General features: G+C 40.3%; 1 protein-coding gene across 1 annotated transcript in view; it reads left to right on the plus strand.

Annotated features, from left to right (window-relative positions):
• gcn1 (GCN1 activator of EIF2AK4) overlaps positions 1–27,586 on the plus strand; it is an 88,890-nt gene that overhangs the window by 21,760 nt on the left and 39,544 nt on the right. Inside the window, exons 15-34 of the mRNA XM_033043515.1 lie at positions 1,224–1,376; positions 2,393–2,485; positions 2,938–3,001; positions 3,710–3,869; positions 4,487–4,676; positions 6,066–6,190; positions 7,400–7,578; positions 8,465–8,558; positions 8,986–9,099; positions 10,542–10,740; positions 11,291–11,446; positions 11,902–12,080; positions 13,349–13,429; positions 17,085–17,228; positions 19,091–19,218; positions 20,101–20,290; positions 21,305–21,375; positions 22,442–22,607; positions 24,329–24,523; positions 26,429–26,675. Of these exons, the coding sequence (XP_032899406.1) occupies positions 1,224–1,376; positions 2,393–2,485; positions 2,938–3,001; positions 3,710–3,869; positions 4,487–4,676; positions 6,066–6,190; positions 7,400–7,578; positions 8,465–8,558; positions 8,986–9,099; positions 10,542–10,740; positions 11,291–11,446; positions 11,902–12,080; positions 13,349–13,429; positions 17,085–17,228; positions 19,091–19,218; positions 20,101–20,290; positions 21,305–21,375; positions 22,442–22,607; positions 24,329–24,523; positions 26,429–26,675 (2,928 nt within the window). The remainder of the gene's footprint in view (positions 1–1,223; positions 1,377–2,392; positions 2,486–2,937; positions 3,002–3,709; positions 3,870–4,486; positions 4,677–6,065; positions 6,191–7,399; positions 7,579–8,464; positions 8,559–8,985; positions 9,100–10,541; positions 10,741–11,290; positions 11,447–11,901; positions 12,081–13,348; positions 13,430–17,084; positions 17,229–19,090; positions 19,219–20,100; positions 20,291–21,304; positions 21,376–22,441; positions 22,608–24,328; positions 24,524–26,428; positions 26,676–27,586) is intronic.

Here is a 27,586-nt window from a genome sequence, read left to right on the forward strand (position 1 = left end):
TTTGGAAAAAGATCAGTTGTACAAATTGCAATCTGTATAGGCTATTAGTTGGTGATCCCCATCTGTTTTCCCATCAATAGCTGCTAGTAGGTTATTAGTTACTTGAAAAACTGGTTGAAACTCTGAGCTAAGAAATACATGGCTGAAATGCACTACTCAGGAATAATCGCAGGATGACAAGATGAGAGAGGAGAATTGTTGTACCAGAATGGAGATGCCGTCTTGTGACGTGGGGAGATGGCCAAATGCTTTTGTTGGAGATGACCATGGCCTGGAAGCTCTGAATATTAATTCCTGTTGAGCTGTTTGAGCTTGGACGTTATCCAGGTCTCGGTGCTGTGAGGACAGGCTGATTAATTATCAAGAGACTGCTGATGCTGGAATCCTGCACAAAATATAAACAGTCTGCTGGAGGAACTTGGCAGGCCAGGCAATATCACGGAGGGAAATGGATAGAAGACTTCAGACTGAAGAAGGGTCCCGACCGACAATATTATCTGTCCATTGCCATCCGCAGATGTTGCCTGGCCCACTCAGTTCTTCCAGCAGTCTGTTTCCTGAGCACTCTGCAGTTATGAATGAATATCCCCACTGCTGACTGATAAAGGAAAGTCATTGATGAACTTGCTGAAATGTGCGAGCTAGAACCCTAGCTGAGAAACCCTGGGAATGAGGTAATGGGCCTCCCATAAGGCACAACCAATCTTTTTTTTGCAAGGTATGTTTCCAGCGGGCGAGAACCCTTGATTTTAACTTTAACTTTGCTAAGGACCCCGGGTTATTTGATTTTTTTAAACGTTATTTGTGGTAGAAAATGATACTGTACACCAGAAACGTTGTCCAGCTCTATTTTACATGCAAGTGTAGCTTGGGTTGGATGGAATGACCTGGAGAGAGTTGGGCATCTGGAAATTAGGTGACCTTTCAAAGGCAGCAAATTAGTTGTGACATTTCTTCATTGGTGTTAGCAGCTTTCATCTTTATAGATTCCAGTATGCACTGAGACATTGAGGAGGGGACAATGTAGGTGTGAGTTAACAAAATAAATCAACCTAGTGCATTCATGTTGTTGCTGTTATTGATCACTAATTAGACGATGCTGCTTTTGTAAATGTGATCATTGTTTTCATTGATTTATGAATTGCCTAAAAGTTGTTAACTGAAGGAAAAATTAGCACTAACATTTTCACTCACTGTTGAGTGATACTTTTCCACCCAATCAGGTGACACTGTACTTCAAGCATTAGAACTGTTGCCGCTATTCCTGCAGACTGTTGAAAAGGTGGCCTCACAGAATACCCACGTTCCCATAATAACAGAAGGTGTTGCAGCTGCTGTTTTGATCTGCAGGCTATCTTTGATGGACACACAAGTCGGTAGGTGGCTTTCTACAACTTAGCATCAAGAATAGAATATTAAAAAAAACGTTTCCTTTATTTCCAAGAGCAAAATGAGATGCTGGAAATCTCGAGTAAAAAGAGAAAATGTTAAACTCGAGTCCACATCTGTGGCAAGAGACACAGTTAACATTTTGGTCTTAAACATACAAAACTCTGCTGCACTCTCCACAGATGGCGACTGGCTTATTGACAGTTTCCAGCACCTCTTGTTTTTGTTTTAACTCCGCTATGTGCATAGGTTCATGATGCCTCTTACCATAATATTTTATCCCTGTTCCTAATGTCCTATAGCTAATCACTAATTAGTTGATACTAGGAATGGGTCTCATTGATACACTTAGTACATCAGCCTTTTCAGGTAAAATAATGAATGTACTACTTTTCAAGTGTAATGAATCAGATATGATAAATTGGATGCCCGACTGATGTTAATTGTTTGACTGCAGTTCTTCTGCTCGTTGTGGCTATCTAACGTAGATTGATTTTCATTTTTACAACAGATCAATCTATTTAAAAACCAATTTAGTTCCATAGATTCTGCGAGTGGAAAAGTAATATGGGCTTGTGTTTATAGAGGTCCATTTTTATTTTTATTTTCATCTAAGACCTATAATTGGCTACTTAGCTAGACAAAAAAACACAAAGATGAAGCAAAGGCAGATAATGCGTGTGACTGCAAACCCTAAATCTAACTGTATAAAGGAAATAATAATAATAAAACAGATGCTTGAGATCTGAAATAATAACAGAAAATGCCGGAAATACTCAGCAATGCAGACTGTATCTATGAGAGGAGAAACAGCTGATGTTCCAGGTCGATCTGACATGACCTCTATGTATGATGGAAGTGGCTTACTTCTCTCTATTACTTACTTCATACCGTACAGTATGGTGGTTTCCTTTGGTTTCCCACCATGTTGGGGAAATTTAAGTAATTGTTTAAGCTAATGGTATTAAATTTGATGTCGTTCATTTGAATCTTTAATTTTCAGAAAGCAAACTGACAACTTTCTGGGCATTACTTTTGGATGAGAAGAAGCAGTTTTTTACCTCTGAAAAATTCCTTTCTCTTGCTTCAGAGGATGGTGAGTATTTGGAATTTTGCAATGACCATTGGTCAGTTGCCTGTGAACTGTTTCCTGAACAAATTACAATGTTATTATGTATGAAACATTCATCAAATATTCTGTTACCCCAGTAGTTGCTTTTATGCAATAGGTCTATGACACATTTGTTCTCTGGACTTATACTCGCCAACACGAGAAATTTGAATAATCTAGCTTTAATATTTAATGGTATTAGCATGGCTGTGTTCTCCTCCACCAACTTCCCAGAAGTTACCAGGAACTTGGATTGTCCAAAAGGAGCAGATCAAAGGTTGGGCATCCATGCCTCCTGATACTCTAAATTAAAGAGGTGGAACTTATGATGATTTAGAACAAACTTTGTTCTGATGAACTTTAGTTGGGCAGTAGAGTTGTTTATTACAACATGCTATGTATCTTTCTTTTGCATTGATTTTTTTTTTGCTTTGCAGGTCTTTGCACAGTGTTGCAACTCACTGAGAGACTGCTTTTAGACCTTCCAGAAATCAAGGGCCAGTATGTATTAAATTCATGTTCTCTTTTTACATTATCATGTTTGTTCACCAACTTGAGGTATCAGCATTTTGGTAACCAGATAGTAGTTCAGGAACGCTGTACATTCAGGCAGCTAAGTTTCCTAGTTCCAACGAAAAGTTTCCTAGTTCCTTCTCAACCTGGTGTTCAGAAGTATGTAATTGTGTATAGTTACAGGCTGCATGGCAATGTTAAAAATATTCTGCTGCCCCAACCACTGGCATCATCCAGCTGTCAAAACATCCAACTCTGAAGCAGATGCTGGTTTGCAAAAAAGGCCACCAATTGCTGGAGTAACTCAGGACAGGCAGCATCTCTGCAGAACATGGATAGGCAACATTTTGGTCAGAACTCTTCTTCAGTCTGGAGAAGCGTCTGAACCCGAAAAGTCGCCTCTCCATGTTCTCCAGGGATGATGCCTGTCCTGCTGAGTTACTCCAGCACTTTGTATCAAACTCTGAAACTGCTTCGAGTGATGGGGATGGAATAAGTCCATCCAAATTGTTTTAAAATTGTTTTCCAACTTCCATTGACATGATTTTTGATTAACTTGCTGCTTTGGTACTAATCTGATGATCATGTGGGAACAAGCTCCTTGAGTCATAGTCATTTTTAAGACCTGTTTAGAATGTGTTAATATGCTGTGATGCATCCATTCACTGCAAAGTGTGCGATCTCTGCTATTTACAGGATGTACCACAAAGCCTTGGTGACTGTGCTGCTGAGTAAAACGTGGCGAGTTCGGAAACAGGCTCAGCAGACTGTCAGGAAGTTGCTCTCGTCACTGGGCGGTGTTAAATTAGCATACGGGCTGCTGGAAGAGTTCCAAATCATTCTCAACACCCACAAGGTCTATAATTTGCATTCGTTAAATTGATGTACATGCATCTCAGAATTTTGAAATATTCATAGAAAATCTCAAAGTACCTGCGTACTGTGTTATGAAGGAATTTTAAGGTGCATGTTAAGTCATCTGCAGCAGGTGCTGAGATATTTAGATTGATAGTTGTGTGTGGCTCAATGTTTGATACCAGATAAGTTGGACACCCATTATTTTCGCGTCAGCTCGCACTAAGTGTGCAGCTTCACTTTGCGTGGATTCGGCCTTCAACTGACAGTGATGTCAAGTTTTACATAAAGACCAACTGCTAACACATCTGGCAAAAATGTCTTTGAAATGCACAATAAACTTATTTCATAGCAGGTCAGATTGACCTTCGAGATGGTGTGTGAGAAATTAACACCATTTCTTTGCATGACCTACCTAGCCAAATGTTTGCATGTTCCATTAAATTATTGTAGTTCTTGGATAACGATTAGTGATTAGATGCAATTGCTCAGTAATCATTCAGTTATTTATTGGTTTTGTCAAGAGCTGGATTGATCTTGTGTTATTGGATAAAGGGTATAGATTTGTTTCTTTGCTTTGTTAAGGGATACATCAAAAATAATGTATCTTTTTGTTAGGTGATCCCTCTGGAACGGCTAATAACAGAGTCGGGTGAACCCACAGAAGCTGCAAAGTTTTATGTCCAACCTCGTATACTGGTCGAGACATTATGTGTGATAACAAGTATCCCAGGATTGGAGAATGATGTCATCGAGGCTAAGAAATTGGCCAGAGATATTGTATTTATGGCACATCACCCATCCATAGGTAGGAGTCACTAAGTGAACTTATTTTGAAGGCTGTCTCTAACTTGGTTGCATAAAAGTACTAGACATGTGAAGCAAATTCTGCATTATCAGCATAACCCATCTTCACAAATATAAACATTTATAAAAAATGTAAGAACTTACAACCTGCATTATATTATGTTTCCTACGACCTAAATTGCTTCACAACAACCTAATATTTAGCAGAATTGCTGCTTGATTCTATGTTGTATTAAGATTTTTACCTATCTTGAGGCCATCATTTAAATATTACTCTTCTGCTTTGTCCCAATTTGCTAATGCTCTTTAATAACAACTGCAAATTCCAATTCTGAATTTGCGAAATCTGCATCAGTAGATTATTGTTGTTCTATACATTTAAACAATTTCCCCTTTATCAGATTTGACTGCATTTGAGTTTGCCCGCCTTCTCCGGGTCTCATTGATCAGTGAAAATGACCATCCCTGTTTACCTTGTGTTGCTTCTTTTAACTTCCATTATGTTAGCTCTACATGGTAGGGAAAAAAAGCACAAACAACTGAGGTGTCTTTTCCAGACTATAATTTGACGGGAGTATTTTCAGATATGTTACAACACAAAATATGGAAAAATGAGAGGAAATCTCAGCAGAGAGGAGCTGTAAAGGCCCTTTGTCTTACCTAACTATGGTTAACTTTACAATTACGGTAATAACCTTATTGGCATATAGTAACAATACTGAGCCTTCTTTCTCCCTGCTCTGTTAGAGGCTAGTTTAGAAAACATGTTTTTATTTATTTTCTTCCCACATTTGTAGTTTTGTCCCCATTAGTCTGTTTTTTTTTTACTCTTAAAGCCTCTTAAAATTTTGAGATCATTGTTGCGGTACGTTTAAAAAAATAAAAAAAACATTTTAAATTTAACAAATCCCATTTAGCAGTTAAGTTTGTTTTGTAGAGAAATGATTCTGGAGAGTTGGGCTTATGGAAATCCATAAGTCATGTTATTGAAGATATAATTTTGCATCAGCATCACCTCCACTGCAATTCAATGCCACAACTAAAACCAGTAAATGGAAACCTCCTTTAACAAAATTCCGGCATGATATTGGGAATCCAGTGTTCTCCAGTTGAGTCATTAAGTTGCAAGCCCTGATGTGTATTGTTCCTTACACATATTTCCTCTGAGGAATGTTATTATTTATTGATATTATTTATTAACTTTATTCTCAAATAAAGTACCAGTCAAATGCTTTTTCCTCTATACCTGTGATTTGAAATACTTGAACTTAAACCAATTCTTTGGTATTTGGGTTCTCAAGATGATGATTAAATCTCTAGTTGGGCTCTGCAGTTCACAGATCCATGCTGGTTCTCATCTGTGCTCCCGATGGGACGTTTATTTTTGCAGAAGCTGCTCAAATGGGACTATGGTCAGCCATTCTCCTGAGACTGAAGCTGGACACCTCTGAATTCATTAAAAAGCATCTGACTGACATTCTTCCCAGTGTAAACTCTCAGATAGTCAAGAACCAGGTGAGCCAATATGTCTTTTGCACAACTCATCCATTGCAATCTGATTAGATGATCAACATCCGATGACAATTATTGTATTAGCCAAGCAGTGGTTACAGTTTCCGGAATGGGCATGCATGCAAATAGCCTAATCCTGTAGGGTACATGTATAACTGATAGCAGATTTGAACCAAATAAGATTATTGCCACTTTTTTATTTCACTGTGTAGTTGCGCAGTGAAAGAGTAAGGGCCTATGGAGGTATCTCAAACCAGAAAGCACAGTTTCAGAATAGAAACATAGAAAATAGGTGCAGGAGTAGGCCCTTCGAGCCAGCACTGCCTTTCAATACGATCATCCAAAATCAGTACCCTGTTCCTGCTTTCCCCCCATATCCCTTGATTCGATTATCCACCAAAAATCAGGGTCATAGGAAAATGGAGTATGAATAGTCCAATCAATCTCTTGAACCTGCTTCTCCATTCAATATGTTTATGGCTGATTCAATCTTGATCTCAATACCACTTTGTTGTGCCCTCACTATACAACTTATCTCCCTTATTGTTCAAATTATTGTCACGTCTACCTGTGTACAATGAAAAGCTTTTGTCCATGCTAACCAGTCAGTGTAATGACAATACATGATACAATTGAGTTTTGAGTGATGGAGCAAGCTCAAGGGGCAGATGGGCTGATGCTGACCCTGTCCTTGGAGTCATATCCCATGTTTTTAAAAGAAAAATACCAGGCCAAACATATTCTCTCATATTTATTGACAACTTCCACCAAAGACCTGAATGATGAGCTGAAATCAAAGCTTTAAATTTTGGGGGAAATTGGCCTTTGGCAATTTTGTATTTCATTCAATATAAATACTGTCAGATCCAACCCAAGATGTTGCGTATCTTGTTTATGGGGTTATGATTTTTTATTATCAACATGCAAATACGTTTTATGAGTATCGTCGTTGTATTTTGCTGTATTATGTAATGTTTTAAAATGCAGATTTTAGGCAGCATCTTTAAGGAGGAAAAGAAGATGGTGAGGCAGAGTGGTTTGGTGAGAGAGAGAAGGCCTAAAGCACAGCCTTTGTTAGTTGCCTGCATGTAGAGATCAGACTAGTCCGCTATGCAAGGAACACAGTGGGTAGTTACCAACCTAATTAAACATTGTATAATTCACAATTTTATTCTGGTTACAGCATAATGCTTTAAACCTCCTGTCTCCTAGGCTGTCATCAACACTATAGCTTCCCTGTCGCTCCATGCTTCATCAGTTGTATTGCCGCACCTGAGCAGCCTGATCACAAGCATGTTGGAAAACCATGCTTTCCACCTGGTGACTAAAGAGGAATATGAGATCATGCTGGTTCCTGAGGGAGAGCTATACGATAAGTCGTTCATTCAAATGTAAGTAATGACAAAAACCCATTATGTCTCCTGTTAGTCTGCAGTGTGTGACAAATTGTATATTTGGATAGACACATATTTTGTTCTCATGTTGTAGAGTAATAAAATCTTGTGTTACGCATTCTGTTGACCAAAGTTCTAAAAATGTTCTATGCCATTTTTTGTCTGTGCTGTGTGTGAATGGAGTTTTCTTCAATGCAGTAGCATTAAGATTTAATCATGTTGTTTCACAAGTTGTCGATGCAGTCATTATTTTTGGTAACAGAATTTGCTTTTACCTAATGTAGAATCAAAGGTGCAGCAAGATGTATCACTGGAAGTTATTCATGCTGCAGCCAGATATTTGAATTAAATTTGAGGCTGAGGTTGCAATGTAGGTGTTAATGGCACTGGATTCCTGAAACAATTTTTCTTTATCAATTCAGTGATCAAAAAAGTTATTTTGTTATTTCTGTAGTTCATCGGTTCGCTCATGAACACTTTTTCTTGTGCTTTCAGTAGCAATGAAGATCTGAAAGTTGATGTGACCTTTCTTTTTCGTTTTCATTTTCTTGAACACTTCGTACCATATTTCTTTGATGCCTGCCAGTTGACAATTGGACTGCAAAGACTACAAAGGAATTTTCTCTCTCCTGTATTTTCTTTCTACCCTTTCATTACACCTGGGAGGATGATGGTAAAACTTTTGTTCCAAATAATATGGGGTCAATAGGTAATTGATGACCCCACTAACAGAACAAAATGATATATATTTTTTTCCTCTGGTGTCCTGTTTCTTCCAGTTATTTACATGATGGTGAGAAGCAGAATTGATGAATCGCCTGATCTTTCACTTACTGGTCAGTGTTGTTGGTTATACTATAGGATTCATTCTGTTTTGTGCTAGGACTCAACAGGAAACCACAAAGAAGGCCAATCTGAAACGGGAGAACAAAGCTTATTCATTCAAGGAACAAATCATTGACTTGGAACTTAAAGAGGTATTTAACAATATATTTTCACGTTCCTGCTTAATTTGTTTGGATTTTTTTTGTATCTGTAAAGAGCTGCATTCTCGCCATAATTTTATAACTTTGATAATGCATCATCTCTATACCATAAATTTGCTCTCTCACTGAAGAGAACTGCACCTTCTCAAATTCAAGAATCCTATGGCTATTTGTAAATGGTTTCTTAAATGACTAAAGCAGTAAATGTTCACATTTGTGACTTGCTTTTGCACTTCACTTTTGTGACGTTGAAATTCAGCAGGTAAAACGTCACACACTGAGATGAGGAAGGAGTGTGAAATTGACATTAATTCATGATTAAAGTTTTGGCAAGCTTGATTTGAGTTTACTGTTAACTAATAACTGGTGAATGGCAGAGAATTTAAACCACGTTTTAAAATTAAATAATTTCTGATAGGAAATTAAGAAGAAGAAAGGTCTGAAGGATGAGGTGCAGCTGAGCAACAAACAGAAGGAGATGCTGCAGACCCAGCTGGAAAGGGAGTCGTCGATCAGGAAGCGATTGAAGCAGGTACAAAAAAGGAATGTGCACCACTGAAAAGCCCAAATACTTTGAGACAACAGTCTAAATTTGCAGAGGATTTTTGTTTAACTTTGATTTTGGGTGATTCTACAGTTCTTTGTTTCTGCCAGATGACATGCTCTTGAACTTTCAGAAGGCCAGTAATTAATTCTTAAACAAAAGGCTGCTGAGCATTATTGAGTCAATAGCAATATCAATAAGAAATTAGCTCAAGATTGAAAATAGTGTTTTGGGAATTGTGTTTTCAGACCAGAGAGAGGGACAATGATTCCCCTGGGTCAGTCCAGGAGATATTGCTTATACATTATTGAATATGCTGGTTGCATTTTTTAATTTTGCAAATAACACATAATTGAAAATGTGACAGAGACTGAAATAGCCGATTTCATAGGGACTTGGGCTATTGGAATGGGCAGGCGTATGCTGATGAAATTTAATGCATTGATCTACAAAGTGATCTAATTTGGGAAAAATGAGGAAAGATAAAATATAATCACTGATACATTGCCTCATATCATTATAGAATTGTATCTGCATACATCTTCAAAGATGGCAGGGGGTTTGAAAATGTCATCTGGACATTAAAAATAGAGGCAAGGAGGTTATCTTGAGCTTTTGTGATTCCCTGTTAGGCTACAAAGTGCTGCATCTATTGTTGGAAACTGCATTAGGAAGTATGCAAGCATCCCAGAGAGGGTGCAGAAAAGATTTACTAGAGCTGTTTATATTAGATGCAGGATTTAATTATAATGATAAATGAGACAACTTCTGATCATTCTCCATGGAGCGTACAAGCTTGAGAGGGGAACAAAATCATGACACCTTTAGATACATAAATAGGGAGAAACGTTTCTCAGAAGCTGCATGGTCAAGAATGGAAATGCAATTTAAAGTGATTGGGAAGGGATCAAAGGATGATGTGAGAAAAAGCCATTTTAAGCATTGTGCGGTTATGATCTAAAAACACTGACTGAAAATGTGGTGGATATAGATGGACATGTGGTTTTCAAACAGAAATTGGATATATACTTGAAAGTGGAACAGTTGCAGGGCTAGAGGCAAAGAGATGGGAATGGGGTCGACTCAATTGCCATACAAAGAACCAGAATAGTGAGCGCTTGGAATCGTAATCCAATTGATTTGAGGACAGCTGATAAATTTTGGTTTGGAGGGTATTTGTCGTGCAGGTAATGAGAAATTGTATTTTAAATTGAAATTTAATTTGCAAATTCCTGCATTATGCAACATGAACATGTCCATCTTCCAGAGCAGGTTTCGAGATTGAACCTGTGTGGTGAATGCAGAATATTGCTGGCCGGCTATTCCATATTTATACACCTGTTCCCCATACGCTGGCTAATTGTTGAACCATTTTTGAATGCCTTCATTGAGCTTTTGAAGAAACAGATTCCAATTTTGTGTTCCCACAGTTAGATGAGGATTTGCAGGCTGCTCTAAACGTGCTGAACGCCATCATAAAGAGGAACCCCCGTGGTTTGTCACCGCAGATCCCTGCGTTGATTCGTCTGTTCCTCCCACTATTCCAATCACCACTCGTTGCTCCCAGACTTAAGGAAACATTCCTGGCTTTGAGTGCGTGTGTCTTGACAGCAGATCTAAAAAACCTGGGTAGGTATTAATCATTAATTCATCCTGAAATAAACAGCTACTGATTATTTTTTCTTTGTTTGATTTTATTCATTTTCTGGGATTGTGACTTTGCTGACATTTATTGTCTACACCTTTATGCCACTGCTAAGGTAACGCTGAACTGCTGAGAGTGCTGATAGGAAGGGGGTTGTATCATTTGATTACTTGAAAGGAAAGGCTGACCAATCCTTTGGATTTGTAGGGCCACATCTAAGCTGAAGCAAAAAAAGGGTGGCTGAGAATACTATTGTCTGAAATTACTAATGTTGCCTAAAAACATGCGACATCATTGTCTTTTAGTGTATGAGAATAAAATATTGATTGTCTCCTCAAACGTGTACCGCCAAAATGATTTGACAATGGTAACTGCATGCTTGCTATCAAATACTTAAGTTATGACCAAACAGAAGAGTTCTAAAGAGAAATATCAAGTCCCAGGCATTCATGGATGTGGCCTTCAGTGCTTCACAACCTCAGAATGGCATCATGGTGAATATGTATCTTACCGTAAAATCTATATTTGATTCAGGCTGCCTCGTTGGTAATGTGACTCTCCGGCTGTTAAAACCTGCATGCAGTTTGGATGAAGCTTGGTGTCAAGAAGAACTCCAAACAGCCACTGCCCGTGCTGTGTGTCTGCTGCGCTCACGTACTGTGCCTAACCGTGTTGGCAAAGTTGAGGCAGGTACGTCATATACTGAAATTACATTGAGGAAAGATCCCGACCCGAAACATCCATTCCCTCCACAGACGCCTGACCTGCTGAGTCCCCTCAGCACTTTGTTTTACTGAAATTGCAATGTTTTGTTGTGGTCGTCACTTATTGAATTAAATGACCTCTAGTTTTTAATAAATTCAAATCTATATTTACTGAGCGTTTTAATGTACAAGTATATCTTCCCTCTCATTGATGCTCCTGTATGCTTTATCCCATTGAGCGTGAGAGTTTTTAGTCCAGATGGGAAGTAGTTTTAATGCATTTTCATAGCATATGAATACATATTGGACAGCTATTGTGATATTTCTCTCTGGTGATTATTTGGAGTAACACATTGTTTTTTAACGTTCAGGATTGAGATTCTGGAAGACCTGCCTTGAGCACCGCTTTAAGCATCATTTCCTTTTTGTTGTCCCTTGCAGGTGTGAAACCTCTTACAGCTCCTGCCTTTGCATATTGCTTCCCACTATTAAAGATAGTCTTGACAGACACAGTAAATGATAGTGAAGAAAAGGAGGGTATGTTGATTCAGGCACTTCAAATGATCAATGAACATGCTCAGCTCCGATCAATGACTGACGGCTCCCTGCTGATTGATGAGGTGATGGTTATACTTTTTCTTTTTGTCTTTTAAAAAGAATGTACCTATGTTATAAAGTTATTGTTCAAAATTACCCTGGCAGTGAACAGAACAATCAAATTGTACATTCAGTATTATAAAATTTAGTGGCAGCATTTTGCAAATCAGTGAGGATCAGTTCATGTGATAGATCATTATATCTGCAGGGTAGATTTACTGTAAATGGATTGCTAGATGGAAGATCTTTTGGTCACAGCCCCACTTATTGGTTGGAAAGTGATCTTGAAATGTGATCTCTGGTTCTGAATAAAATCCATTCAACCTTCATGTGGATCCGTGTGGATTATTGTGCATTTATCACAAAAAAGAGGCTTTACAGCACCCCATAAAATCGTAATTGCCTTTCAAACTGCCGAAGGGGCTCTTTCTGAGGATGGCAAACCTTGCTGGCAAGGCCTTGGGCATTGAGCAATTCATGTGTTCTCTCTGGCTTTTCCGACTTTTCAAGTGCATGCTCATCTAGTGCTTTCAAGATGGGCTAATTCTACTTAGTTGCTGTCATAGGAAGAAAGCGTATTCAAACAGTGGCTTCCATTTTCTCCGGTTGCTTTACAGCCATTATAGTACTTCTGAAGTTTAATTATGGGTTATGCCCTAGGGCTGAGCCAAAGCTGTCTGACTTAACTTCACCAACATGCAAGGTCCAATCTTTTTGAGCCACTGAGTCTCCAAGCTGAGTGTTTGAAGAATAGTTGGATGGACATCAAAGTAAGGATTGGGATGTTGAAAGAAGTGAACAGGGATGTGGATGAGACATTAAATATAAAATTAAAATTAAAAATTGAAGCCACAGGAAAGGAAAGTTATCAAGGATAATAGAAAAAGGCTTTGTTTTATTGGAGCTATAACCACCACATTTTATTGGAGCTATAACCACCACATTTGATTGGAGCTATAACCACCACATTGCTGAATGCTGACAGACGATCAAATGGTACATGTCTATGTGATTATCTGTGGCTGTGTGTGAAAGATATTGTCCAACTGTTGCGACAGGGGGAATAGTCCAGATGACAGCCTAGAATATGGTGTAGGCATTTGCCAATGGCGTAAGCAATCGGGTTCAGGCAGCCTTAAAGGGTAGCAACCTCTGTGTATCATAGCGTAGGATCCAAAGGTGCCAAAGCAGCCAGCAGCCCAAGCTCATGACTATTAGATGGTCATTCATGTAACAATTAGAATATTACATTGATGAAGTGCTTTAAATGGATTAATAATTGTTTTGACAGAGTGGACCTGAACTGCTGCCTCGGATGGCAATGCTGCTCCTGCTCACCAGGGTCATGGCCACAGGCTCACCACGACTCCAGGTACATTTCCAATCACCTCCATTTGTTGGGCACAAATTATGATTTTACTCACATTTCGCGATTGGGTGCACTTAATTTTTGTAGATTATATTTGAATAAACCTCATTTAATTTGGCTTTTTTGAACTAGTGGTTCTGACACTAAGATTCATCTTTGAGGTTATTGGTCAGGGCTTATAGTTGATTTCCATTCCAGTTAACTTGCTTGGACCACAGCATTGCTGTAGTTTATGAATAATTCAGTTTCCCTTCATTCCTGATCTATGGTGATCTGATCTGTGATACCATGCACACAATTTCATACTCTTCCTTTTCTACTTGAGATGATATCCACTTGAGTCTCTATGGCTTCTATTTCATTTCTCACATACCTGGGGACATTTTCTGTAAGACAGTACATACCCATGAACAGAGCCCCCACTGCTTGTTAATGAGAATTATTTTAATCAATTTCTTCTAACCTCTACCACTTAATTTAAATCTATGTAACCTAATTACTGACTCTTTTGCAAACGACATGAATGTTTTCTCTTACCCTGTGCAGAACTCCTGTGATTTTATAAAACCCAACTAAGTCTTACCTTTGTTCTGAGGGAATTGACCTCCAACCTAGTTTGTCTCATTGCAAACCACAATTCTACAGCCTTGGTAGCATCCTTGTTTAATCTGCTCTGTCTCCATTAATTCTTCCACACCCTCGTGGTTGAGTCATAATCCACTATTGTACACTAGGTGTGCCCGAACTAATGTTTTACATACTTCTAACATTACCTTATTGCTCTTGTGTGCTGTACCCAACTAATAAAGGCAGGAATCCAATAAGCTTCCTTAAATTCAATATTTATCTGACTTACTATCTTCAAGGATTTGGAAGCATGTACTCCAGGGTTCCTCTGCTCCTGTACATGTTGGCATCCTACTGTTTATCATGCCATCCTTCCTTCATTGACCTTTCCAAAATTCTTTATCTCATACTTCACTGAGCTGAAACCTATTTGCCTCTTTTGAGCTTGCTTAACTAGTCCATCAATGTCCCGCTGTTGCCCAAAATAGAATTATATATTGTTTACGAGGCAAGCAGGCTATTTGACTCATTGTGAAGTTGCCAGTCAAAAGAAAAATGTAATCCCACTTATTGCACAATTTCTGTACCCCTATAGATCACATTCTGGAACTTTTTCAATGTGATGAATGTTTCCATCTTCTTCTTTTACCCTTGGGTACTCACTTTTTCCACTTTCTCTTTGATCCCATGTTTTTTTGATCAACCTACCAAATGAGATTTTGTGAAAAGACTTGCTAAAATCCAAGTAGAAAACAGCCACATCAGCCTCATTGGCCCTCCTTGATTCTTCCTCAAAAAACAATTTATGTTAGCCCACACAACCGTCCCTCTTAATTCCATTCTGACAGTCTTTGATTCGTTTGTGTCTATTTAATTGAAGGTTTATATTGTCCCTCAGAATTGATTCCAATCATTCTATCTGAGAATTTAAGCTAATTCGCATCTAATTGCTTGGTATATTCCTTCCTTCTCCTTTAAACAACATCATAATTTTAAGAAGGGTCTCAACCCAAAACGACACCCATTCCTTCTCTCCAGAGATGCTGTCTGTCCCGCTGAGTTACTCCAGCATTTTGTGTCTTATCTTACACATCATAATTTTAATTGTCTTCCATTCTTCTCGGAAGCATTAAAATGCTGAGAAATCTTTGCAGTTCCCTTCATTTTCAGAGAATGGGATGATTGTTTATTTAAGTCTGTGGAGGGAATGGACGGACAACATTTTCGGTCAGGATCTTTCATCAGATTGAGCAATCTGAAGGAGGGTCCCAACCCGAAACAACATCTACCGATTCACTCCACTGATGTTGTCTGACCCACTGACTTCTTCCGGAACTTTGATTTTCTACATTCCCCTTAATTTAATTGTAAACTTCCTGAACACTCCATGTTTTGTTTTTTCTGCATTAACCACTTATTGTCTAATGTAAGCTTCATTTTTGTTTGTTTTGCCTTAACCACTGCGCATATTGTTCAGATTTCTCGTTTTGACAATCCCATCCCTTTTCTTAATGTGAAAATGTTTACCTTGAACCATTCAGCCAGTTTTGAAGCCATTGCCAAATTTCTTAATTATGACATCCCTACTTAAGTCAAAATCATTTCAATATCCCATACGAAAAAATGGCTTACTCGGTGCACCAGTTGCCAAGTTGCTCATTGAGCAGAGCAATTTTTGACCCAACTTATTGCTTTCCTTTGGGTCCCATAGACCTTTAGGTTCTTGATGGATCTCCCATGTTGCATTTGGTCAATTGTCTCACTAAGATCATGTATACCACATCAGATATCCTGGTTATCTCAAAAATACTTTAAATTAAGTTATACAGGATCTTTCTTCCCTTATAACATCTTTGTTGACTGTCCTTCTGTAGCTTATTCCTCAATAAAAGCAGATTTATGTTGTCACTCTATTTATACCAGAAGATTATTAATTTAAGCTAATAATTTTTCTGTAACTGCCTAAGTCAATGAGTGCAGCTGCAGTAACTTGAATATTGATGTCTTCAGAAAGTACGTATACTTAGAGCATTACATTTTATATTACATCCAGAAATTAACGGGTAACATTTTGTGCCATGCAATTTACCTGATAGATGGTGCAATTAGATAAGATTGCTGAGCAAGGATCCATAAACAGCATTAAACCATGCCATCATCTTCCATGGAGCCGCGAACAACTGCAAATCATGGTTTACAAAAAAAAGGAGAAACTTAGTATGTCAGGCAGCATTTCTGGAGAATGTGAAATGGTGACATTTCAGGTCTGGACCCTTCTTCGGACTTCAATCTTATTCAATTTCCTTATCCAATCTTCAAGGTGGTGGGACCCACTTTCCCTAGACTACCTATCCTCCTGCCAATTTTCCCTCTAATCCTCCCACTCATGATCTTCCTTCATTCAATTTCCCTGCCTCTCCCCTTTCAGCCACGCACTGCAAACGTCTGAAGAAGGGTCCCAACACGAAATGTCACCTATCTATGTCCTCCAGAGATGCTGTCTGACCCGATGAGTTAGTTACTCCAGCACTTTGTGTCAACATCTTCCATGTTTATTCTCCAGATTCTGCAAAGAGTGTTCATGTTCATGGTAAAGCAGCAAGTAGATGGAAAGAGAACATTCGATTCCAGTTAATTTGTAAAATGTCAAAATCACATCTGTGATTGGTTAAAATCCTACTCACAGCTGGCAGAATAGGCCATTACAAGAAACTGGCTTGGAGTGGACACACCCAGACTTAGACAATGGTTAGACATAGTACAGGAAATATTTGTCATGGAGAAAATGACATATTCTCTAAGCGTGAAAGAAGACGAGTTTAACAGAAAATGGGAAAAATGGATTAGGTATAGAAATAAAGACATCAACACTGTATAATTTTATTGACAATAATGTAAGTTATTGGAAAATGTTTTAATAAGAAGATAGTTCTGTATACTGCATCATTAATTGTAAACTGAATCCCCCGCTGCACTGTTGTACGTTTCACTGCATTGTTGTATGTTTCGTTGTTATATTTGTGTTTTATTTGTGTATGCATAAAAGCAATAAAGACTAATGTGGAAAAAAAAATCACATCTGTCCTTTTAGGTACTGGCTTCCAATACTCTGACATCCTTGTGTGCCAGCAGCAGTGGAGAGGAAGGATGTGCATATGCTGAACAGGAGGAGATTGATGTCCTCTTACAAGCTCTGCTGTCACCGTGTTCAGCAGTGCGGGATGCTGCTCTCAGGGTAACAAAACTTCCATTAACATTTTCTGTTTATTAACATTGAAATACGTGGGTCATTGGGTAGCTGCATTGGTTCCTGAAGGGATCTTTCCACTGGAATTTCAATGGGTTCGGTGTTTTAGACGTAAAGGAGGCATGATTCCTCACTGGCACGTGATACAAAAACCCAGCATATGGTTGACCACGAATTAACGGGTCCTTTACCGAATAGCAGGCAGTGACTAGTGGGGTGCCGCAAGGCTCGGTGCTCGGACCCCAGTTGTTAACAATATATATTGACAATTTAGACGGGGGAATTAAATGTAACGTCTCTAAGTTTGCAGATGACACAAAGCTGGGTGGCAGTGTGAGCTGCGAGGAGGTTGCTATGAGGCTGCAGGGTGACTCGCAGCCTCAGAAGCATGGCAGATGCAGTATAATGTGGATAAATGTGAGGTTGTCCACTTTGATGGCAAGAACAGGAAGGCAGATTATTATCTGAATGGTAGACATACCTTCGTCAGTCTGAAGAAGGGTCTCGCCCCGAAATGTCCTTCTCTCCAGAGATGCTGCCTGTCCCGCTGAGTTACTCCAGCATTTTTGTTGGAGTATACTCTACCTATTATCTGAATGGTGTCAGATTAGGAGAAGGGTAGGTGGGTAGAGACCTGGGTGTGCTTGAACATCAGTCACTGAAAGTAAGCATGCGGGTACAGCAGGCAGTGAAGCAAGCCAATGGCATTTTGGCCTTCATTGTAAGAGGATTTGAATTTAGGAGCAAGGAGGTCCTACTGCAGTTGTACAAGGCCCTGGTGAGACTGCACCTGGAGTATTGTTTACAATTTTGGTCTCATAATTTGAGGAAGGACATTATTGCTATTGAGGGAGTGCAGCGTAGGTTCATGAGGTTAATTCCCGGGATGGCGGGACTGACGTATGATGAAAGAATGGGTCAACTGGGCTTGTATTTGCTGGAATTTAAAGGATGAGAGGGGATCTTATAAAATTATTACATATAAAATTCTTAGAGGATTGGACAGGGAAGATGCAGGAAAAAATGTTCGCGATGTTGGGAGAATCCAGAACCAGGGGTCACAGTTTAAGAATAGGCCATTTAGGACTGAGATGAGGAGAAACTTTTTCACCCAGAGAGTTATGAATCTGTGGAACAGAAGGCAGTGGAGGCCAATTCACTGGATGTTTTCAAAAGAGAGTTAGATTTAGCTCATAGGGCTAAGGGAATCAAGGGATATGGGGGGGAAAGCAGGAACAGGGTACTGATTTTGGGTGATCAGCCATGATCATCATATTGAATGGCGTTGCTGGCTCGAAGAGCCGAATGGCCTACTCCTGTACCTATTTTCTATGTTTCTTTGTTTCTGAGACCCCTCTTCTGACTGATGTCAGGGGATTGGGCAGTACAGAGATAAAATGTTGTCTGAGACAGTAAGACTGGTCAGAGGGGATGGAGAGAGGGAAAACAAGGGCTGCTTGAAGTTAGAGAAGTTAATGTTCATACCGCTGGGGTGTAAGCAAGCCAAGCGAAATATGAGGTGCTGACCATCCATTGATAGCAATTGGACAAGCCCGAGGGGGATTCTGCCTGCTGCATTTGAATATAGTATCATGAATCATTTTCGCCCTCTGAGTTGCATACTCTCAGTCCCCACATTGGTGCTTTACATCCTTATTTTGCATTATGTCACCTTAGATTTTGCACTTGGGTCTCTGAAAGTGGATGTGAACTTGCAGCCTTTTAGCACTAAGTGCTACTGCCATTGACACGTGGCTGACACCTTTTAAGGTTCTGTAATTTGTTCTATTGAAGTTTAAGGCAGGCTTAATAGATGGTAGAAGTCACCCTGTGCTTCTGCTGTTTTGCAGGGATTGCTGGAGATGAACATGGTGCTGCCCACTCCAGACAGTGATGAGAAGAATGGATTGAACCTACTGCGCAGACTGTGGATTTCCCAGTTTGACGTCGATGATGAGAGCAGACTGCAGGCTAAAAAGTAAGGACTTGTTTACTGGCAACCTATTGTGATGATAAGAGTGCTCATAACTTAATGTTTCTTCATTAGTTTTTGAGTAGTCTATCATCGCACAATAAAAGTACTCATTGAGTATGCCCTATAAGCCTACTACATATCCAACCTCCAGTTATAAGAAGTCATTATGATTTTATTTTTCCTGGTACCATTGTGATTTGTAGTACAATTCTGTGGAAATACTGCTCTCTTGGGATGGCTTCTTCTAAAATAGATATTAAACCTTTGGTCTCACAGCTGTTGCAAGAGATCCCATGGCACTAGTTTAAAGTAGAGGAAGGAAGTTATTAGTACTGTCTGAGACTTAGTACTGTTCTTTAATCAACATTACTAAAACTGATTGATTATTTTCATTGCTGTTTCGAGGAGCTGATTAATGAAAATTGGTTGTTTCCCCCAGTGTTATAGAAGTGATTATGTTTTGAAAAGTATGGAATTGACTGAGATATTTTAATGTTCTTTGTTTATAAAAGGTATTCCGTTGTGATTAGTTTTGTTCCATTATAAAAGATAAGTGATTTGAAATGTTTTGATATCTTATTTTAATTATGTTATACAGACCACTAAATATATTAGATAGATGCAAAAAGTTGTAGTAACTCAGCGTGACAGGCAGCATCTCCGAAGAGAAGGAATGGGTGACGTTTCGGGTTGAGACCCTTCTTCAGACATCACCCGAAACGTCACCCAGCCCGTCTCTCCAGAGATGCTGCCTGTCCCGCTGAGTTACTCCAGCATTTTGTGGCTACTTTATCTGTTTGTTTGGGCTCTGCATCAGATAAACGATTGTGGGATTCTCGACAGTGATCATCTAAATGCTCCTTTATGATTCCTTTTATGTCTCAGATTGTGGGACGCCATGGCACTGGAGTTGCAGCCAAACCTCTGCTCACTACTGATTAAGGATGTGATATATCATGAGGAAGCAATACGCCAAGCAGGAGCAGAAGCACTGTCCAATGCTGTGGCACAGTATCAGCAGCAGGCTGCTGAAGTGATGGCTAAGCTGATTGAAATTTACCAGGAGAAACTTTATGTAAGAATTTTACGTAAGCTCTCTTGTGGAGAAATGTAAGGAAAGAATGCAAAGGATCCTCATCCAAACTTGGATGTGTAGATTCCTGGGTTTTCTTTGCTTGTTAGTTTATGGAAGAACTCTTGAGGAGGGAATTAAGTTTTACATGGTTAATTCGGTGGAATATTTGTTTTGGGTGATGCTGGCACAAAGTACATTTAGAATCAGATTCAGAATCACACTTTATTCGCCAAGTATGTTTTGCAACATACGAAGAATTTCATTTGCCAGGTCAGTCATACAATTAAAAGCACCAGTTCACTCAAAAACACATTTTAACATGAACACCCACCATAGTGACTCCTACACATTCCTCACTGTGATAGAAGGCGAAATAAAGTTCAAGTCTCTTCCCTTAGTTCTTCCTCGGTCGTGGGCCTCGAGCCTCTGTTGACGGGACGATCTTGACTCCCATAGCCAGCGGCGTTCGGGCCCTCCACGTCAAGGTGATAAGCTCCCGCATGGGGGGGGGTAATGTCAGCTCCCCCGCGGCAGGCGATCGAACCTCGGGTCAGAGCTGGTCGAACCTTCCGCGACGTTGGAACGTCCCGACTAGCCTCACCCGACTGCGAGCTTGATGGTAAATCCACGGAGGTCGCATTGGGAGTGATCCCAGGCAAGGGGTCAGCTCCGATGTTAAGTCCACGCCCCGCGATAGGGCTCAAAGTCAGTCCGAGGAGCGTTCCAGCTCCATTGATGGAAGGCCGCAGAGCGCGCCGGAGAAGGTGATCCAAAGATTAATCACATCTCCGGCAAGGTAAGAACTTAAAAAAAGAGTTTCCCCTGATCCCCTCCCCCCCTCCCCCACATAAAACAAACAGAAGAACATTAAAACGTTGAAGTTTTCATTTTGTTAAAGGAGGAAGGAAAATATTTAGAAACTTTTTCTCACGTTCATTCTTTGAGTTCATGTCAATGTTAATTTCTAGCTTTCAGTTGTTAGTAATTACTGATGAATCTAATTGTTTTGTGCAGAGGCCACCTCCAGTGTTGGATGCTCTTGGTCGAGTAATATCCGAATCTCCACCTGATCAGTGGGAAGCCAGGTACGGTGTCTGAACGTTTTGTGAAGAGTAGCTAACATGCAGTGCCTTTTCCTCTGTTGTTCCTCCTTGATGCCATTCATGTACAGTAAACCTAAATCTGAGCTGGAAATTATTTTTGCATGTTATTGCTTGTCATGTGTGCCTTATTGCCAAGGCCAGCATTTATTCCTTATCTATAGCTATCTAAGCATTCAGTACATGCAATGAAGGACAAATACTCCCTGATATATGAATGCCACATTTACAAATAGCTGTAGCATGTCCCATTATGCCTCAACTATTCCGAAGGGTGGATGGTCATATTGAGGTTTCAACACCCAGCAATTTAAAAACAAATCAAGGGGGCTCAGGATATATAGCAACATTCGTCTCTGACCCATGTGTTGACATTAGAACTCTATTCCACTTGCAAAGAAACTGATTTACAAATTTGGGTTGGTGACTCCTTTGTACATTGGGCTGTAACTGTGCATTGCATCATTCATTGTGGAGTTGAGGGATCTTGACCACCAGCTACAAAGGAATGGTGGCATTTTTAAGTTGAGGTACTATGCAAATGGTGGTGAATATGAAGGTGGTGTTCCATCAATGCCAGTTTCCCTCCAGGATCTCATCCAAATGGCCAAATTTATTTGACCAAAGTAGTAACTGGTAAAGGAGCTGTTGCTGAGCCTAGCCTCAATTTCTATGCATATGTATACCTTCCAGCAGAGGTCTGTGGACATGCTTGGAGGCAGATTGTATGGGCTCTTTCTTCCCGCTAAAGCAGATGCAAATGTTTTGGCTTAGATAGGCAAAAGGTGCTAGAATAACTCACTGGGTCAAGCAGTATGTCCTGAGAAAAAGGATAGGTGACGTTTCAGGTCGGGACCCTTCAGACAATTTTGCCATTTTTGGCTAGCCCTTCTTGATTGTCATCCAACAGATACAATTGAAACGAAGATCTCTTAGACCTTTGTGAGACCATTTTACTGAGTATTTGCTTGGGATTTTATGCTCAGGCTTATGTAAACTGCTATTTAACATGTGAGGAAAAGCTTGTAATGGAGTGCTCTCACTTCTGTAGGTGTGGAATTGCTCTGGCTTTGAACAAACTTTCCCAGTATTTTGATGGATCACAAGTCAAGCTCCTATTTCAATTCTATGTGCCGGAAGCCTTGAATGACCGTCACCCTGAGGTCAGAAAGTGCATGTTGGATGCAGCTCTTTCTGCACTTAACACCCATGGAAAGGTAGGTCTGTCTACTGTATGAAGTAACTAACTTTTGTGGCACTGGATTCATGGTGTTCAAACATCAATGATTTGATAATGGTTGACAAATCGTTTATCAAGAATGGACACATTATTGAGGTGCTTGTAGCAGCTGTGGAGCCACTGGGAATCTTAAAAGATCTTAAACCGTAACTCAGTCTCTCCACTGGGAGGACATTGTCTCTGAGGTAGAGGACTGGAGGGACATGAGCATGAAAATCTTGGTTGACACTCTTTTGCTCAGTTGAAGAGATGCTGTATCATTGGAAGTGTTGTATTTCAGATCAGATATTAAATGCAGGAAATGTTCGCAAGCCACTAGCTGATATATGGCAAGGGTGTTCAGGCCAACGTTTGTCCCTTGCCTAACAGCACTTAGAAAACAAACCAACTGCTATTATTATATTTAGTTATGGGATTATTTAATGCCAATTGGCTGTGGCCAAATGACCACATTTTAATCATATTTAATTAGCTGTAAGTGCTTTGGGATGTTGAGGTCATGAAAGAACAGTGTAAATACAACTAAGCTTGCCTTCATTCAAAGATATTGTTTGCCTTGGGTTTTCTTCTGAGATGTGGTGAGTATTTCTAATAATTTAAAGAAGTGACTCATGACGATGCCATTCCTTTGTGATAGAGGTATTCTTTAAATGATACCATAATTAGTGGAACAGTAATAAGACAATAGTTGATAAATTGTATTGGAAGTAAAGAATTAGCAAACAGGTTATGATACCTTACTTAAGGATGTCACAGTTCATTATTATGCATGTGAAATAGATATAACATGAATTTACAAACTCTGATGGTATAATTCTTGAAATTTCAGAAGATATTTTGAAAGTATATAGATAGGGACTTTTAAAGGAGGAATTGATGTTGCTGGCTAGTGACTACAAATATGTTTGTAGACTTGGTTGGCCAGGTGCACCTATCCCTTTAAATATTTGTTTTAATTGTGAGGAGTGTTAAATGAATGCAAGTTAAGCTCATTGAGCTCATTGCACATGGCCTGTTTGTAGCCCATATCGTGTTTGATTTGTACATTTTTATTTGTTGCTTACCTCCCTAGCTATACCAAATTGTATCTGATTATAACATAACATAAAAAACGTGGCACTAAAACTGACAAACTGTTATAAATGTTAGACTGCAGTGAGAGCACTTTGCATATTTGGTTGCCATACTCAAGGAAGGATGTGGTGGCGTTAGAGAGGATGCAGAAGGGATCTACAAGGATGATTTTAGAGCTATGGAATTATAGTTATGCAGAGAAACTCTTGAAGATGTGATTGTTTTTCTTGAACTGAGGAGATACAGTCGAGTGGATATTCAATTGGCATGTATAAAAAAATTGATCTAGTTTTCTCTTCACTTATCAATCAATAAGTTTTTTTTTTTTCAACAGGCAGATCGATAATGGGGGGGGGGGGGCATAAGTATAACTTAATTAGTGTAAGGATATTTCCATTCAATGTCTGACATGCTGGAGATAAAACCCCACACCACATTAAATGTTGGATGAATTCAATTTATTGAACTCTGGGCTAAGAGTGGGATTAGCTGACATTGCCCAGATTTGCCTAGCATAAACACAATGGCATGAATAATCATCTCATATGCTGTAAATGTGTATTATTCTATGGTGCCAGACTTTGCAAATTGTTCCAGTAACCTACTGTTCCCTTTTCCCTGTAGGATAATGTCACTTCACTCCTACCGGTATTTGAAGAGTTCCTGAGAAATGCCCCTAATGATGCGAATTATGATGCTGTGAGGCAAAGTGTGGTCATTCTCATGGGTTCTCTGGCAAAGCATTTGGATAAGAGCGATCCCAAAGTAAAACCCATTGTGGCAAAGCTCATCACTGCACTCTCAACGCCATCCCAACAGGTACTGTACTAAAGGTACACAAAATTGCTGGGGAAACTCAGCGGGTGCAGCAGCATCTATGGAGCGAAGGAAATAGGCGACGTTTCGGGCCGAAACCCTTCCTCAGGCTGATGGGGGGTGGGGAAAGAAAGAAGGAAAAAGGGAGGAGGAGGAGGAGCCCGAGGGCGGGCGGATGGGAGGGTGGGAGGAGACAGCTAGAGGGTGAAGGAAGGGGAGGAGACAGCACGGGCTAGCCAAATTGGGAAAATTCAATGTTGATGCCATAAGGACGCAAGGACCCCAGACGGAATATGAGGTGCTGTTCCTCCAATTTCCGCTGTTGCTCACTCTGGCAATGGAGGAGACCCAGGACAGAGAGGTCGGATTGGGAATGGGAGGGGGAGTTGAAGTGCTGAGCCACCGGGAGGTCAGGTAGGTTATTGCGGACTGAGCGGAGGTGTTCGGCGAAACGGTCGCCCAACCCACGCTTGGTCTCACCGATGTAAATCAGCTGACATCTAGAGCAGCAGATGCAGTAGATGAGGTTGGAGGAGATACAGGTGAACCTTTGTCGCACCTGGAACGACTGCTTGGGACCTTGAATGGAGTCGAGGGGGGAGGTGAAGGGACAGGTGTTGCATTTCTTGCGGTTGCAACGGAAAGTGCCCGGGGAGGGGGTGGTGCGGGAGGGAAGGGAAGAATTGACGAGGGAGTTGCGGAGGGAGCGGTCTTTGCGGAAGACAGACATGGGGGGAGATGGGAAGATGTGGCGAGTGGTGGGGTCACGTTGGAGGTGGCGGAAATGGCGGAGGATTATGTGTTGTATTTGCCGGCTGGTGGGGTGAAAGGTGAGGACCAGAGGGACTCTGCCCTTGTTGCGTGTGCGGGGATGGGGAGAGAGAGCAGTGTTACGGGGTATGGATGAGACCCTGGTGTGAGCCTCATCTATGGTGGCGGAGGGGAATCCCCGTTCCCTGAAGAACGAGGACATTTCCGATGCCCTGTACTGTACTAATGTACTCCAGTCCTTGGCTCATTGGCAGCTCACTTGGGGATCCTGTTCCAACTCTGGGCACTGCGTCATCGTGTTTAGGCGGGCACTACAAAGCAGTACAGGACGACTGCTGTCCCATCCAACACACTGACTTTCCAGATGAGAGGTTAGAGACTGTCTGTGCTGTCTCAGGAGACTGTAAAAGGCCTTGTGTCAATACTCGAAGTTGATCAGGATTCTCCTCTGTATTGAATTTACCTCTCCTGAAATAATGAAATATATTTTAGTCATCGTCACTCTGCAGTTTTTGGATACTTGATGTCTGCAAAATAGGGTGGTGCAGGACCAGGGTCGTTGGTTTAATCCCCACCTAGGATTCTGTCACATGGATTTCCTCCTGGTGCTCTGGTTTCATCCCACATCCTAATTCTTCTGTATAGGTGGGTTAATTGTTTACTGTGGATTGCCCCTGGAATATTGATGCGTGGTAAAATTAAGAAGCTGGGGGGAGTTGAGAATGAGGAATTACAAATTGTGAGTTGTGTAAATGGATGATTAATGATCAACGTCGACTCAGAGCGATTGGGGCACGGTTTCTGTGTTGTCTCTTTCTCTGACTGCAAGACTGTAGATGTCAAGTGTCAGCTGTTGCAGCCGTGACCACACTTCAAAAAGTAACTTTAATGGATTGCAAAGCACTTTGCTGAGCACATCAGGAGCTCAGTACATAGATTCATTCTTTCTTTGCTTCAAAGCTTTAGAATTGGAAATTAATTTATAGATGCCAATATAATCCTCTGATGTCAAACATTTGGGCCTAGCTATCTTGTATATCAATCTGAATCTACTCAAGATTAGACGTTGTCTATGACTGTGGGCCCTGTTTCACTGTAATTTGTTCCCTGCTGTAGTAAACGTGTTTGCTTTTGTAGGTTCAGGAGTCGGTGGCTAGCTGCCTGCCTCCACTGGTACCTGCCATCAGAGATGATGCCGCTGGCATGGTTCAGAAATTGCTGCAGCTATTACTGGAGTCGGATAAATACGCTGAGCGGAAAGGGGCAGCATATGGTCTGGCTGGACTGGTAAAAGGATTGGGGATTCTCGCCCTGAAGCAGCAGGAAATAATGGTGACACTGACAGATGCTATTCAGGACAAGAAGAACTTCCGGAGAAGGGAAGGTGAGAAGAGCATCTGCTTATTACTAAATTTAAACCTCAGAAATCCACGCTGAATGACAACAGTTGATGTGATGGTTGGGATACCACCCACAGCGTCAAAGTCTTTTGCAAATGGGACAGCTCCAAATGTTATTTTAACTGATTTAATGTCTGCGTGTAGATGATCTAAACACCATTGTAAACAGCAGTGATAATGCACTGTAAAGTGATCATTGCTTTTCCTTAGTCCTCGCTTTGAAAGGTTAGCTGTTGAACAGCTGTTCCAGTGTTAACAACGTCAAAAGTTTTATTTTCAAGTAAATGTTAACGTATCGTTTTATTTAATTCAGCCCTGTGGGGTAAATTCAGATTTGCTTTCTCTGTATTGTAATCTCGGCACATGATCCACCAATTTAAAACTTTTCACATTTATATTTATTGATTGCGTCATTTACTGTTGTCTTGCATCATTTACTGTGGCTCCATTGATCAAAGACTGTCATTTAATATAATAGAGGTTTAGGGAAAACTCGTTGAATAAAAATGTATGGAATTGTGAAGGTACTTTGGGACAAGTAATGACAGATTTCTTGCAGTAACTGGTAATTTTGTATCACTGGGGCCTATTCGTAGAATCAGCCCCGAGAAGCCAAAAAGGTAAGCTTAGAATCTTTGCACAAAAGTTATTAGAATGTGGAATTCCTGAGGAAACTGATGCGACTAAAGTTGAAGGGATCATCAAGAGAATATTGGAATACTGGAAAAGGATGGCATGCAGGCTTGCTCAAGAGCTGATAGTAACAACAAAATGAGGCACAGGGTCTACCTCCAATGCATCAATTTCAGTGTCTGCACCATCTTGCCCTGGAGTGCTTTTTAAGAACTGATCAGTGCCACAGAAATAATTTTATTGTTTTCAATTGGAGCACTAT

This window comes from Amblyraja radiata, chromosome 25 (assembly GCF_010909765.2).
Source record: "Amblyraja radiata isolate CabotCenter1 chromosome 25, sAmbRad1.1.pri, whole genome shotgun sequence".
NCBI lineage: Eukaryota > Metazoa > Chordata > Chondrichthyes > Rajiformes > Rajidae > Amblyraja > Amblyraja radiata.